We start from the raw sequence: 14,804 nt of genomic DNA on the forward strand, positions 1-14,804 counted from the left end.
TGAGTTTCCTGGAGTATATTCTACTCCAATATTGTATGCCAGTGTCCTATCTGATGGATATTAAACAACCATATCAATAAACTTTAGGGATAACATAACATGCATCATAATGGTAGTGAAATTCTTTTTTTTCGGCAGCAGGGTAGTTTGCATGCTTTGGAGTAATTAGGAGCCCAGAAAGCTCGTGCAGGGCTTGAATAATAGAGATGTCAACTGGGTTGGGCTAAAGCAATTAGATTGTTAGATTCATTAAATTTCAGCTCAGGCTTTGTACAAAGACAAAAATGGACCACGTGCATTATTGTCCTTTACTGGAACTTTTATCCACCTCTCTGTGTTCTTTGCTTTGTTTGTCCACTGCTTTGCCTCAGACAGCGTCACCTCTTACCTCTTTTCCTTTAAGGGCTTGTCTCTTCTTTACATTTATGCAAACAGGGCTCTGTATCTCTCTCTCGATCTAGAAGCATAGAAAGAATTATGGAGGGCTTTATTATTCGATTCTGTCACTTTTGTAATGTTGTAATGCCGAAATGGTTGGACCACGTTACACATGATGCAAGTTTCTGGTAACCCTTAATTTTATGCTTGTGCTTTGGACTATTGCAATAGTTCATTCGTTTGTGTATAATGACTTTGGTTAGTGGATATATCATATATATTTTCATTCTTTCCTCCGCCTGATGATATATATTTTTCATTTTTTACGAGGAAATTGCATTTCCTTCTTACAATACTTAAACTACACTCATGCTTTTTCTTATTTGAATATATATACTCCTTTTTGTTTTTTCTAAGGAGATCAATATGGGTTACATGAGTTTAATTTAATGCAAATGAATATTATAGAGACTTTTTCTTGAATACTAATTTTCAGTATGATTAAAAGCTAGTTTTTTTAGCATTTATTTTTTATTTTTTTAATCTTGGAATATAAAATAATTAAAGATTTTAGATGAAATTTCAAAGTCAATAATAAAATATTTTAAATTTATTTTGTTTTCTAAAATAGAATAATGGATAATAACATACTCAAAATTAGTTATTGGACTAAGATTATAGGAAAAAAAATGTTATTAAGAGACATTCACTGTTACTAGTATTACTTATTCAAATTTACACTATTTATATAAAGTCCATCACATTTTTTTTATTAAACTCTCTAATTAAATTGATAACATGTAAATATTTATCTTAAATTTTCATAAAAAATATTATGTGTCTTCATTTGAATGAAAAAAAAATTTAAAAATACAAGAAATTTATTTAAATTTTGTAAAACAGACATTCAACAGTTTGCAATTTTGCATAATTTGGAATAAGAGGGACGGGAGAAGGTATTAGTTAATAATATCGGCCCGTGTTATACTCTTGTTGGGCCTGACTCATGAAATATTACTTCCGGCACTGTAGTGCAAAAAAGTTGGGTATTAGTATTGGTCCTACTAAAATTATTTCTGGCCCCTACTTAGAGGAGAAAAGTCTATTCTACCCCATTTCAAATTGTGAACCCCTCCCTCAACCCCTATGTGACACCCCTCTTCTCCTTTCTCCTTCTTCCTTCTTGAGTTCCTTCTTATCCTTCCCTTCTCCTCACCAACCCCAACGAATCATTCCCTTATGCTTCCCCAACCTACTCCTCAACCCTTCCCTTCTCACTTCTTCGTGCAACCCATCCCTTCCCTAACCTTCTGTTAATTTTTTTTTTGGGTTATGGTTGACAATAGAATCATAATTTTGTTGATTTTTTTTTTGTTTCAAAAAGAAAACGAAATCATAATTCCACTATAGATTTTTCTACAACAGAATCGCAATTCAAATACTATTTTTTTGAGGGTTTGAAATACACAAAACGGAATCATGATTTTGTTGTTGATTTTGCTAGTACACACAATGGAATCACGATTCTGTTGTACGTTTTGTATAACAAAATCTTGATTTCATGGGGAGGGTGTTTTTGGAATAAAAAAAGTCTCAGCCCCTTGAGCCAAGAGCAATTATCATGGAGCCAATAGTAACTCCCAATAAGTTACATACATGCTTCGGGACTTGGATTTGAATACCACACCTCCCAAATTTTGAAAAATTTCAAATTATCCTTTTCATATTATACCATTTTGGAATAGATATTTCGTAACATTAAAAATTAGTTTCTAAAATAGGTGTTCCATACCAACAAAAAAAATAACTTTGTCTTTTGGAATATATATTTCATAACAGTAAAAAAATATCTTACGGAAAAAGTGTTTCATAAAAGTAAAAAAAAGTTTTACTTTCAAAAAATGATATTTTATAACAATAAAAAATAATTTTTAGAATAGATGTTTCATAACATTAAAATGATAGTTTATATTTTCAAACAAAAATAGAAAATGCAAAATACACATACGGGAGTCATCCCCGGGACATTGGATAGGTTATGCAAATACGGAATATGCACTGTATGGACTTATATCCGATTCAAACGGCATTTGCAAGGGCCTTACTATTCTCCCATCTCGTTCTGCTCTTCTCAACCCATCATGTGTTTGTGTTTTTTGAATAATTACTACTTGATTTTTTTAGCAATATTTAAGCTGATTATTAGTTTAGAATAAAGAGAGTATTTATAATTATACTTTTTTCTTTGATCATCTCATATGTGAAATAGGTGAGAAAAAGAAAAAGAAATAACAAGTAGACGAATACGACGTTAAAAGAAGGAACTAACTGGAACTCCTACAGTTCAAATTAAACTGCACAAGATGCAGCCTCCATCTAATGGTGATTAATTTTCGAATTTCGAAAGTAGATTTTATGCTTCATTTCAATACAAAATAAAAATATTTCTGATGTATTAAAAACTACAAAATAAAATATTTTGATGGGATGAGATTTGTGTAGTTAAAAACTTTAATTGTAGGAGAGCAAGACCATAAAACAGTTCATACAATCATGCCAAGAAAAAAAATCATAAAACAGTCGTACGTGGTCAGTGTTCATGCAAGAAAAAAAAGATCATAAAACAAATAGAAAAAAAAGATCATATATATATATATATATAAAGAATGAAAAAAATGAAGATATACCTTGATGATTTTGGTGCCAGACATGTCATGTCAGCTCAGACAGTCGTACGTGTTCACGCAAGAAACCTTGTTCTCTTGGAAGAATAACGATAAATAGACATAGCGGGAGACGTAAAAAAAAAATAAAAAAAGCAACTGAATTTCCAATCCTGAGACCGCAAGGAAATATAACTCAAAACCTTATTCTTCAGTGTCGCTTTTACCAAAACGCCAAAATCGCCCTGTAGACTGTACACTGAGACTGGTTTTAAAGCAACGCCACTTGTTCCAGCCATGCCTCCTCAAGAGACCCAACAACCTCTGTTATCGGAGGAGCAAGAAGAGACAGCCTACGATTCCTCGGAGAAGGTTGTGGTGGTCGGAATCGACGAGCACGACGGCGACTTGGAGGCGCCGCCGTTCTCATGGCGGAAGCTGTGGCTCTTCACCGGGCCCGGGTTTCTGATGAGCATCGCTTTTCTGGATCCCGGGAACCTCGAGGGGGATCTTCAGTCCGGTGCCATTGCTGGGTACTCGCTCCTGTGGCTCCTCATGTGGGCCACGGCTATGGGCCTTCTTATCCAGCTTCTATCGGCTCGGCTCGGCGTGGCTACGGGGAGACACTTAGCCGAACTCTGCAGGGAAGAGTATCCCACATGGGCTAGGATTGTTCTGTGGTTGATGACTGAGGTTGCTCTTATTGGCGCTGACATACAAGAGGTTATTGGGAGCGCTATTGCTATCAGGATTCTCAGTAACGGCGTCGTTCCGCTCTGGGCCGGGGTCGTCATTACAGCTTTTGATTGGTGAAATTTTCATTCTTTTTCTTAAACTATGTATGGTAGTATTTCAAATTAAGCAAGTAATTGACTTCTTTCTCTTTGATTGATTTTTTTAGTTTTATTTTTCTCTTTCTTGAGAACTATGGTGTGAGGAAACTGGAAGCGTTTTTCGGTGTTCTTATTGGTGTAATGGCTCTCTCATTTGCTTGGATGTTTGGTGAAGCTAAGCCCAATGGTGTTGATGTTCTTGTTGGTAAGTTTCTTTTCGGTTTAACTGTTCACTTCGACCCTATATACTCGTTCTCGTTTAAAGTTTTAGTCTCTGTATAAGAAGATTGTACGTTTTAGTTTCTACAGTTTTTTTGTAACTGTTTATAACCGTAGAAAGTTTTTGTAGCGGCTTTACACCGCCAGGAATTCTTTTTTTATGCATACTTAGGGACAAAACTTACAATTTCCTCGTATAGGGACTACAACAAAAAATGAAGATAATTACATGGACCAGATGAATAATTTAACGTGCTTCATTTCTGATATATTCTTCAATCTTATCTATGTAGGTATTTTGGTTCCTAAACTTAGCTCCAGAACTATACAACAAGCTGTTGGAGTTGTGGGTTGCGTTATTATGCCTCACAATGTTTACTTGCATTCTGCGCTTGTTCAATCAAGAAGGGTTGACCCCAGCAAGAAAGGCCGTGTTCAGGAAGCTCTTAATTACTACTCCATAGAGTCCACCATCGCCCTTATAGTGTCCTTTGTCATTAATATATTTGTCACAACTGTGTTTGCTAAGGGCTTTTATGGTACTGAAATAGCAAATAGCATTGGTCTTGTAAATGCAGGGCAGTACCTTCAGGAGAAGTATGGGGGTGGACTATTCCCAATCCTGTATATATGGGGTATTGGGTTGTTAGCAGCCGGCCAGAGTAGCACAATTACTGGTACATATGCTGGACAGTTTATCATGGGGGGTTTTCTGAATTTAAGGTTGAAAAAGTGGATGAGGGCATTGATAACACGAAGTTTTGCCATCATCCCAACCATGATAGTTGCTCTTATATTTGATACCTCAGAGGAATCATTAGATGTTCTGAATGAATGGCTTAATGTTCTCCAGTCAGTTCAAATCCCCTTTGCACTTGTTCCCTTGCTTTGCTTGGTGTCCAAAGAACAGATAATGGGCAGTTTCAGAATTGGCCCTGTCCTCAAGGTATATTATCCCCTTATCTGAATTTTGGCCACACTGGCCACTTTAACAGTTGCCCGTTATCAGTTTTATTTATTTGATAGAAGACTATGATTCATTGGATATAAAATTGCCATCTCTATCTTCCTTTATGGGCTATCAATTAATAAAACCTAGGGATAGTGGAGAGATAATTCAGAAATGTTCGAATGCAGACCTTTCTTGTCTTGCTATTTAAGCAGGAGATAATTCAGAATTGACCTAAGGTATGCGGTATACCTGATTTCTCTTACAATGCAGAATTAGATTTTAAGATGCCAAATGGGTGGCTTGATTTTACTGTCCTGTCTTGAGAAATAAAAGGTGAGATAGTGGAGTGTCCATGATCTAGTTTAACCAATTTTCCCCCTTATGAAGCTGTTCTTCTAAACAACTTTTCCAAAGTTATTTTTAGTAATTAAATTAAAGCTATAGTTTCTTCTATCCTTTTTGTTGTATATTATTATTCATCGTGAGATTATATTTTCATTGGTTTTTCAATGTGTGACAATGGACCCATGCTAACAAGACAAAAAATAGAAAGTTTTTATAAAACAAGAAAATGTGTACTATATGGAAATACACAAGTAGTTTAAATACTGTCTATTTAAAGTTATTAGAAGTATTTAATAGTGTCTATTTAGCGCTTCTTAACATATGCCCGTTGCCTTAAAACTGTATTTTCAATAACCCATAATATGCAGCTTATCTTGCTGCATTTGGAAACTGCATGTGATTCAGCTGTCTTGAAACATCCCAAAAATGACTTATATTTATATATGTGATAAATATCCCAAAAATGACTTATATGCTTTCTGAAGTTGGTAGTTTCAAGAATTCCTTTCTTGTCCCCCCTTCTTGTTTCTTTTCTTTTGCTTTTTATGTTTCTTTGGGTGCATCGGTGCTGCTTGTTGTTTTCTATATTGAAGATGCTAAGACAGTGTTGTTTATTTGATGCTTTGACTTTTTGGTGAGTGTTCTTAAACTGTAGCTTCTGTCGACTTTGGATGTATTTAGACCAACACCCCTTTGCCGAATCTTCTGCTTTATTTGTTTGGATTAATTGTATAATAGTCATGATTCTCTTATGATGATATGGATACAGATTATTTCCTGGCTTGTGGCTGCTCTGGTGATAGTGATAAATGGCTATCTATTGCTGGAATTCTTCTCTTCTGAAGTGAATGGGGCAGTGTTTGCCACTGTAGTGTGTGTATTAACAGCTGCGTATGTTGCATTTGTACTTTACCTTATTTCACGGGCCATTACCTATACACCGTGGCAAAGGTTAACCCGATCAAAGACAGTTGCTACCACAGTGAATTGAGCAGTCAAATTCCAATTCCTTAAAACCATGGAGTAGGAAATGCTTAGCCGCTGAAGGCTTTCACAAGTACATTTCCTCGATTTTTTTAGGTTTACTCATGCTTGTTAATTTGATGCAGAGGGCAGTGGTACCTTCTTGGTTGTCATACTTAAACAAAACGAGTTGATTTATCTGTTTTTCTGTCAAAATTCGATGTATAATGCAGCTATTAGCATGCGTTGGATATTGAGATAATGTAGTTGAGATACCTTTTAAAACTATGATGTTACAGATAGTTCCCTTTATTGTTCTCTCTGGCCCCCCCTATCCACTCTATTTGGGATTTCTTTTAAGTTGTGGGTGGAATATATGCTACTTTGCGTCCAAACCAAATTTTGGCATAGAAGATTGTGGAAGTGTAGTGGGAATGTGACGATGCATCTACCCCCAATATGATGCCATTTCCACCCTTCATTCCATGTCAATTACAGCAATAACATTTCTTTCAAAATATAGGCAAGAAAAAAGACATCCAAAGGAAGCTTCCTTATGATTTATATGGCCTCAACGTACTTGAACCGATATATAACAAACTGATATTTTTCACCTTGACATGCATTCTCATTCACAGAGTAGTATTGACAATATAAGTAAGTATCAAAATTAAAGTTTTAAAAAAATCCATAATTACAGTACCAAAAAAGCCTACATCTCAGAAAAAATAATTGAAGTGTTTAATCCATTAATGATTTCCATCTCTCAATCCATTGAAAATGGAGAAATCAAGTCATTCATCCCTCAAATAAGCTTTCTAGCCCCTTCTTCCTCAAACCAATCTGCACATATAAATGAGACTCTTCCGGATATTACAATGATTTTTATCTCCTGGCAGTAAAAAAAAATCTCCTTGAAAGTAAAGTTTAAATTTAGCCTCGTTGATATGTATATAAAAAAAACAAATTCAACCCCATTGATATACGAAGCTTCCATAGTAATCCTATAAAATGTTTTATGTAGTTAATTACAAAAATAATTTTAAAGTATTTTAAGCAGAATAAAAAATAACAGAAAATATTATATTTAAAATATAATAAATATTTAATATTTTTTAAAAATAAAAATATATTAAATATTGTTTTAATAAAATCAAGACTCTAATGAAAAATGATAAACCCAATTTAATAAATGAAAAGCATAAGTCATTTTTTTACCTGCAGTGAATGCTGTAAGAGAATCTCTGTTACATTTCAGTATTATTATTATTTTTTTACATAATTTAGATTTAAATATTTTTCTAAAAATGAGTCTTGCTAATTGTATTTTAAAGAATTAAGTAAGAAGCATTTAATATACTTTCTCAAATATTTTCAATTATTTAAAATAATATATTCGGACGAACGTTTCTCTTCTTTTTTTCCCAAAGTTTTTTTTTTTGCTTTTTTTTAACTTTTTATTTCATTTTGTTTTTTTTTTAATTTTATTACATTTAATTATGAGTTTAATGTCTATGTAGGGATAATGTAAATTTAATAATAAATCATCATTTGAATTATTTTAACATAATTATTTTAAAAGTTAATAAGTTTATTATAGAAAATGTGGTGTAATTGAATAGTTGATGAATAACTTTTTTTTGTTATAAAAATTATTAAAAAAAATTATGATTGGGCAATTGATAGTAAGTTAGGTAACAAGAGAGATTAAATAAAGGATAAATACTTATTTTTGTGAGCATTAACAAATTTATTTTTGAAAGGTGAAAATTTAAATTTTAGTTCTCGAAAGAAAGAAAAAAATGTGACAGATATATCTATCTGTTTAACCTATGTATGTTACTCTTAATGAAATCATCTACGTGATACATTATTTCAAAGTAATAAACAACCTATTAATCAATATTATGTTTATTATTATGTTTGTTTTTCTATTTTTTAAAATGTTTATTATAATGTTATACTTAGACATGACAAGAAAATCCATATCCGGGTAATACCCGAGTTGACCGGGTATGGATTCAGGTTCGGGTTTTTCCGATAACAAAAAGTCGGATACGAGTGCGGGTATGGATTACTAGACTCGTCCCAACCTTGAACCCGAACCCACCCGTCACTTAAAATCTTTAGAATTTTTTTATAATTTAATCAAAAGACATAGAATTTTTATTATTAGTTAATTTTATTTTAGAATTTTTACATAAGTTAATATTATTTTCTTAACTATTTTTGTAGACATACGCGCTATAATAAATTTATTGATATATAAGTAGTTAAAAATAAATGTTTAACAATCAATTTATTTTTCTAAAATCAAATTTTTAATATTTTTTTTACAAAAAAAATATTTTTCTAATTTGAATTGTGTATGGGAAGAGGTTGGGGATACGCGATAACTCTGACAAGTACGGGAATGAAACAATAAACTTAAACCAGTCCTAAATATAGTATGAGGATAAGCTGGGGAGTCAGGGCAAGGGATTTACCCATTCCGTCCCATTATCATGTCTAGTTATACTTGTCAAATAAAAAAAAGATAAAGATCAAATAAAAAGATAAAGATTAAATTATATGTTGGATAAATAATTTTTTATAAATAAAATAGTAACAAATTCATCCTTGAATATGGAAGGTAGGCTCTTTCAATAACCACCATGATACAATTTAATGGATGAATAGAGTTGTATATGTTTTTTCACATTGAAGACTAAAATTTAAATGATTTGTGGGAAATAAATTTGTCAATGTACTACAAAAATAATTACTTATCCTTAAATAAACAAAAAAATAAAGCAAAAATGGAAATTGTTAGTTTCCGTCACAACACAGCACAGGCTAGTGAGACTCGTTTTTTCTCCATCGGTTCTTCAGTTTTCACTTCCTGTCTCGTTTCGATCCGTGCCACCGCTCGGACCAGTTAGACTCATGGCGTCGCTATGGACTCAACTAATCTCCATGGCCTCCCTACTTCTATCCCTTGCGCGGTGGGTACCTGTCTCCGGTGACTCCAGCAACGTGTTACTCTTACCAAGTCCTCATCACGAGGGCTCTCGCCCTGCCATGATTCTCCCCCTACATCACTCCGTTCCCGATTCTTCCTTCTCTCACTTTAATCCACGTCGTCAACTCAAGGAATCCGACTCAGAACACCATCCCAACGCTCGCATGAGACTGTACGATGATCTCCTTCGAAACGGGTTAGTCTCTTTCACTCCCTCGCTTCCTCTTTTTTTTTTTTCCAAAATAGTTTTCGCTTTTTTTGTTGTTGTTAATTATGTGTGTGTGTTTTGGGAAATTGGATGGAGTAGCTACTATACGGCGCGGCTTTGGATCGGCACTCCTCCGCAGAGGTTTGCTCTTATTGTTGATACGGGGAGTACTGTTACCTATGTTCCGTGCTCTACTTGTAGACACTGTGGTAGCCACCAGGTGATGCTTCCAGCTACTACCCCTACACGTTTGGATCAATAAATTAATGTTTATTTTGATTGATTATTAATTTTGTGTAAAGAAGCTGCTATTTGATTGTGGATATGACTCGTGATTATAAAAATTATTGAGATGCCAACTCAACTAGAGATATGACTAATATGGTCCTTATAAGGAGTAAGGACAACTCTCACCTTACAAGCCGATTTTGTTGAGATGAGTTACGCTTAAGCCTAAATTCTAAGATGGTATCAAAATCTACTATAGATTTGCTATTGGGCCACTCGTATTTGTCTAAACTCTAGATGTCTATTGCTTGGCATGAAGGGTGTTGTTATTGGTCCGCATTTGTCCACACTCTGAATGTCTAGTCTTGAGTGTGAGTAGCCTAAAGGGGTGTGTTGACTGTTGAGATCTAACATCAATTAGAGGTATATACCAATGTAATTCTTATAAGGCTTGAGCTGTTTTGTGGGGTTGAGTAGCTCAAATTCTAAGAAAAATACGCGTATAAGGGGTTATATGATTTTGTTCATATATATACTCTTGGCATGCTTTGTATATATGTGAAAATGGAAATGGGGAGGAGTGAAAATTGATGACAAGTTCAGACACAACATAAGTCTAAACCCCAGACACACAGTTTCATTCTTATTCCTCCAAATTTCACTTCTACCAACTGCCAAACACTCCTTTAATGTTGCATGGTAGACTGCTTATGCCTCTTGCATGTTTAGTTTGTTCAGAATATCATTTATTTCATCTTCAAATAGATGTAAAAAAAATGATTTTATTTGGAATTTATTGTGCCTGTGCCTGTGTATCTCATCTAATTTATCTGAAGTAAATTTGTGTGCCCAATTTTATTTTAACAGGATCCAAAGTTCCGACCAGAAGATTCAGAAACCTATCAACCTGTTAAATGCACATGGCAGTGCAACTGTGACAATGACAGGAAGCAGTGCACGTATGAGAGACGGTATGCTGAAATGAGTACTAGCAGTGGGGCCCTTGGTGAGGATGTTGTATCCTTTGGAAATCAGACTGAGCTTTCCCCCCAACGTGCCATTTTTGGCTGTGAAAATGATGAGACTGGTGATATTTATAATCAGCGTGCTGATGGCATCATGGGTTTGGGCCGTGGAGATCTAAGTATTATGGACCAACTGGTTGAGAAAAAGGTGATAAGTGATTCGTTCTCACTGTGCTATGGTGGAATGGGTGTTGGTGGTGGTGCTATGGTTCTTGGTGGCATATCTCCCCCAGCTGACATGGTCTTTACACGTTCAGATCCTGTTCGAAGGTGTGTGCCAAATTTCTTATTTCATAGATATGAGATGTCATGCATTTTCTTAACAAATGCATTTGATTAATCTCACACATTTACTCTAGTTTCGGGATGGCGACAGTCCATATTACAATATTGATTTGAAGGAGATACATGTTGCGGGGAAGCGACTGCATTTAAACCCAAAGGTTTTTGATGGAAAACATGGAACTGTCTTGGATAGTGGCACAACTTATGCATACCTACCAGAATCTGCATTTCTTGCATTTAAACATGCTGTAAGTTCTTTCTCATAAATATTACTGGAGAAAGTTTTTTGAGTTAGAATTTTTAATCTCAGATATTTTCTAAAAACCTTGACTTTCATGTGTAATGAGGTGTGGAAATAGAATAAAATTGTTAAAGGATAGGTGATAAATGGAGTTGGAGGTTTTAAGTTCCTCGAATTTTTTATTTTATTTTTTAATTTAGTGAAGATTTATGCAATGCACTTAGGCAAAGTTACTTTGATGCTTTGATAAGTTAACTTTACTTTTTCAGTACAATTATAAAAATTATTGGATGGTTGTTTGTTCATTACATCTCATTAATGGGATGCCAAAACATTGTGCTGTTTAACCTTTCTGAATAGATTCCTCTTTTGCTGCTCTGATAAGTTAACTTTAATTTTACAGTACAATTTTAAAAATCTTTGGTTATTGGGTATACTATGATATCTAAATACTTGAAGTTTAGCATGCTTCTTTTGCAAAGTCTCATTGAGTTTTCCAATCAATATGTGATACAATATTAGCAGTCATTGTTAACCATTAATTTCGGAACAACACTTAAGTGATAATGCTTTAAGATTATCACTTACAATGCTGTATTTAGAAAATTCAATTGTATAGTCAAATGTATGTGCCATGTATCATGGATTCATGGAGAATCCTTTTTGTTCTCTCATCATCATTTATGGTTTTGTTTATTAATTATCTTATTTTTGCATCATAAATCAAATATCCTGTTTGCAATATAAAATCAAGTATTCTGTATAACATATAAATTTTATCTTTTATGACCGATGACTATGATTATGTATTTATCTGAATGCAGATTATGAAGGAAACACATTCGTTGAAGCGAATAAGTGGTCCAGATCCACGTTATAATGATATATGTTTTTCTGGTGCAGAAATGTAAGTCTGGCATTATTAAGGAGTGAATGTACACATGATTGCTGCTTAATTAACAGTTGAGTTTACTTGTATTTCAGTGATGTCTCTCAAATCTCTAAAAGCTTTCCGGTGGTTGAAATGGTATTTGGAAATGGTCACAAGTTGTCACTGTCTCCTGAAAATTACTTGTTTCGGGTTAGTTATGTAGTAAAATCATTATTATCTCTAGTTGTGTTTCTGGGTTGATCGATTTTCTTATCCCTATTTTTCATGTGGCTGTCTTTTATGAAGCATTCAAAAGTGCGAGGTGCGTATTGTCTAGGGGTTTTTTCAAATGGCAATGATCCAACTACTCTTTTAGGAGGTATAGCTTATTTAGTATAGGTTATTTCATGCCATTTCGTACTTCCCCTTATTTGAAGTATTGTTCCTCTATGATTTTTGTTAGAGTTATGGGTTTGTGCAATACTTTAGTGATAATTCTTTTGTTTGTGTAGGTATTGTTGTTCGTAACACTCTTGTAATGTATGATCGTGAGCATACAAAAATTGGTTTCTGGAAAACTAATTGTTCTGAGTTATGGGAAAGACTACATGTGTCAGATGCCCCACCACCCTTGTTGCCTCCAAAATCTGAGGGAACAAATTTAACCAAATCATTTGAGCCCTCTATTGCTCCATCTCCATCACAGTATAATTTACAGCTAGGTATTATGAGCTGCTGATATTCTATTTTATTTTAAGGAATACGCAGAGATATCAAGTTCAAACATGGATCAGATGTCACACATTGATAAAATAGTTCGTTGTGTTTTTTATTTTATCTTTTTTTTCAGAAATTATTGCCATTTCTTTGTGATTTATATGCTCACTGATGACTAATATGCTTTCATTGATTTAAATGTGCAGGTGAACTCCAAATTGCTCAAATAATAGTTGTTATTTCGTTTAACATCAGCTACATGGATATGAAGCCTTACATCACAGAATTGACTGGACTCATTGCTCATGAATTAGATGTTAATAGTTCACAGGTTAGAAAATGGTCACTGAAGTGCAGAAAATCTGGTTGCATACTTGCATCTTTAATTATAATCAATAATTTTTGTGCAACCTAAGGGTTTAATTAACAATATTCATGATATAACCTTGGCAATCTCATTTGGATGGTGTGGGTTGGAATTTGGGTAGAGGTCATAGATTTTAGACTTTTTGTCATGTGGCAACTTTCCAAAATACCTAGAGAACAATATGCATGTTTGGCTAATTTTTCCCTGTTTGTGTGTATTTTTACTTTATGATAATAACATTCTTGGCTGGAATGCTTACAGGTTCACTTAATGAATTTTTCTTCTCTTGGAAATGGTTCTCTCTCTAAATGGGTCATAACACCGAGGCCATATGCTGATTTCTTTTCTAATGCTACTGCAATGGTAAGTGAACATTTGTGCATTTGCATTTTTGTGAAGACTTCCCATTTAATGGTGATTTTCAATGTAACAGAGTATGATTGCCCGGCTTTCTGAACATCGTATGCAACTTCCTAACTCAGTTGGAAGTTATAAGTTAGTTGATTGGAATGCCGAGCCTCCATTGAAACGGTAAATTTTTTCTTGAAAGGAAAAGTCAGAAAATTTTCTCTCCTACCATCGTTTACTTGTGTTTGCATAACTTCCTGTTTTATTATTTATATTGCATGCAATACTGAGGTTCCTAGTTTTACACATTCAGATTGGTTGGAAAATCTAATGCCCTAATCTATTAAATTTCATGCTTGAGGTTACTTGTGTTCCTTTCTGCATCTGATATTTTGTAAAAACGCATGCCTTTTCACACTTATACATACCAATATTCATGTATTTATATAATTGTTATATATATGTTTGTGTGCATTTGTAGAGCATATTAGGTGAAAATGAGTGAGAACCAATCTTGCTAAACAAAAACAATACATAGATAGTTAAGAATAAATTTTAATAAAACTAATGTTAACTATCTATATATGATTGTATAACTATTAGAATCTTGTGATTCATACAGAAAGAGAGAAAAGAGAGTGAAATTTAAGATGTAATAAATGATTGGTTGGAGAGGAAGACTCAAAATGATGTATAAATTGTTGTATGACATTTCTTTCTGAAATGATGCAGGACTTGGTGGCAGCAATATTATTTGGTTGTGGCTTTAGCTGTTTTGCTTACATTCGTTCTAGGAATATCAACCTTAGGAATATTCTTAATTTGGAAAAAAAGACAGCAAGCTGAGCACTCATACAAGCCAGTTGATGTAGCTGTTCAAGAGCAGGAACTTCAGCCATTATGAGCTTCGTTTGTACTACCACTGCTTAATGGTTTGCCTGATTAGCGTGGCTGGCATATTCGAGTCCATTAATGCGTGAGCAATATACACAATCATATAGTCATACAACGGATCAAGATTTTGGTTTCTAAGAAATCGAGTTGTCTATCATGATATAATGAAACCCCCATAGATGTATATAAAGAATTCTTTAGAAGTTGTATCATCTGCAAACGCAATTTTGTTTGTGATCATTGTAATATATAGCGGTGAATCACGA

General features: G+C 33.9%; 2 protein-coding genes across 2 annotated transcripts; both read left to right on the forward strand.

Annotated features, from left to right (window-relative positions):
• The first annotated feature begins 3,185 nt into the window (after positions 1–3,185).
• Positions 3,186–6,673, forward strand: NRAMP1A (divalent metal ion transporter NRAMP1a). Its single transcript, NM_001357773.1, has 4 exons — positions 3,186–3,850; positions 3,943–4,079; positions 4,387–5,039; positions 6,160–6,673. The coding sequence occupies exons 1-4, from the start codon at positions 3,339–3,341 to the stop codon at positions 6,379–6,381; spliced, it is 1,524 nt and encodes a 507-aa protein (NP_001344702.1). The 5' UTR covers positions 3,186–3,338; the 3' UTR covers positions 6,382–6,673.
• Positions 6,674–9,083: 2,410 nt separating this feature from the next.
• LOC100804268 (aspartic proteinase 36) lies at positions 9,084–14,758 on the forward strand. Its single transcript, XM_003516565.5, has 12 exons — positions 9,084–9,550; positions 9,662–9,782; positions 10,658–11,085; positions 11,192–11,348; positions 12,166–12,248; positions 12,326–12,422; positions 12,519–12,591; positions 12,725–12,934; positions 13,136–13,260; positions 13,558–13,659; positions 13,730–13,827; positions 14,377–14,758. Exons 1-12 carry the CDS (start codon positions 9,279–9,281, stop codon positions 14,546–14,548), a joined length of 1,938 nt encoding a protein of 645 aa, XP_003516613.1. The 5' UTR covers positions 9,084–9,278; the 3' UTR covers positions 14,549–14,758.
• Positions 14,759–14,804: the final 46 nt, after the last annotated feature.

This window comes from Glycine max, chromosome 1 (genome assembly GCF_000004515.6).
Source record: "Glycine max cultivar Williams 82 chromosome 1, Glycine_max_v4.0, whole genome shotgun sequence".
Classification (NCBI taxonomy): Eukaryota; Viridiplantae; Streptophyta; class Magnoliopsida; order Fabales; family Fabaceae; genus Glycine; species Glycine max.

Bases quoted from the DNA above. Each gene is read 5' to 3' on its own strand.
- NRAMP1A (NM_001357773.1), top strand. From the start codon at position 3,339: ATGCCTCCTCAAGAGACCCAACAACCTCTGTTATCGGAGGAGCAAGAA. The intron at 4,080-4,386 runs GTAAGTTTCTTT...TTATCTATGTAG, and splicing joins TGGTGTTGATGTTCTTGTTG to GTATTTTGGTTCCTAAACTT. The intron at 5,040-6,159 runs GTATATTATCCC...ATATGGATACAG, and splicing joins GAATTGGCCCTGTCCTCAAG to ATTATTTCCTGGCTTGTGGC.
- LOC100804268 (XM_003516565.5), top strand. From the start codon at position 9,279: ATGGCGTCGCTATGGACTCAACTAATCTCCATGGCCTCCCTACTTCTA. The intron at 9,551-9,661 runs GTTAGTCTCTTT...TGGATGGAGTAG, and splicing joins GATGATCTCCTTCGAAACGG to CTACTATACGGCGCGGCTTT. The intron at 11,086-11,191 runs GTGTGTGCCAAA...GGATGGCGACAG, and splicing joins CGTTCAGATCCTGTTCGAAG to TCCATATTACAATATTGATT.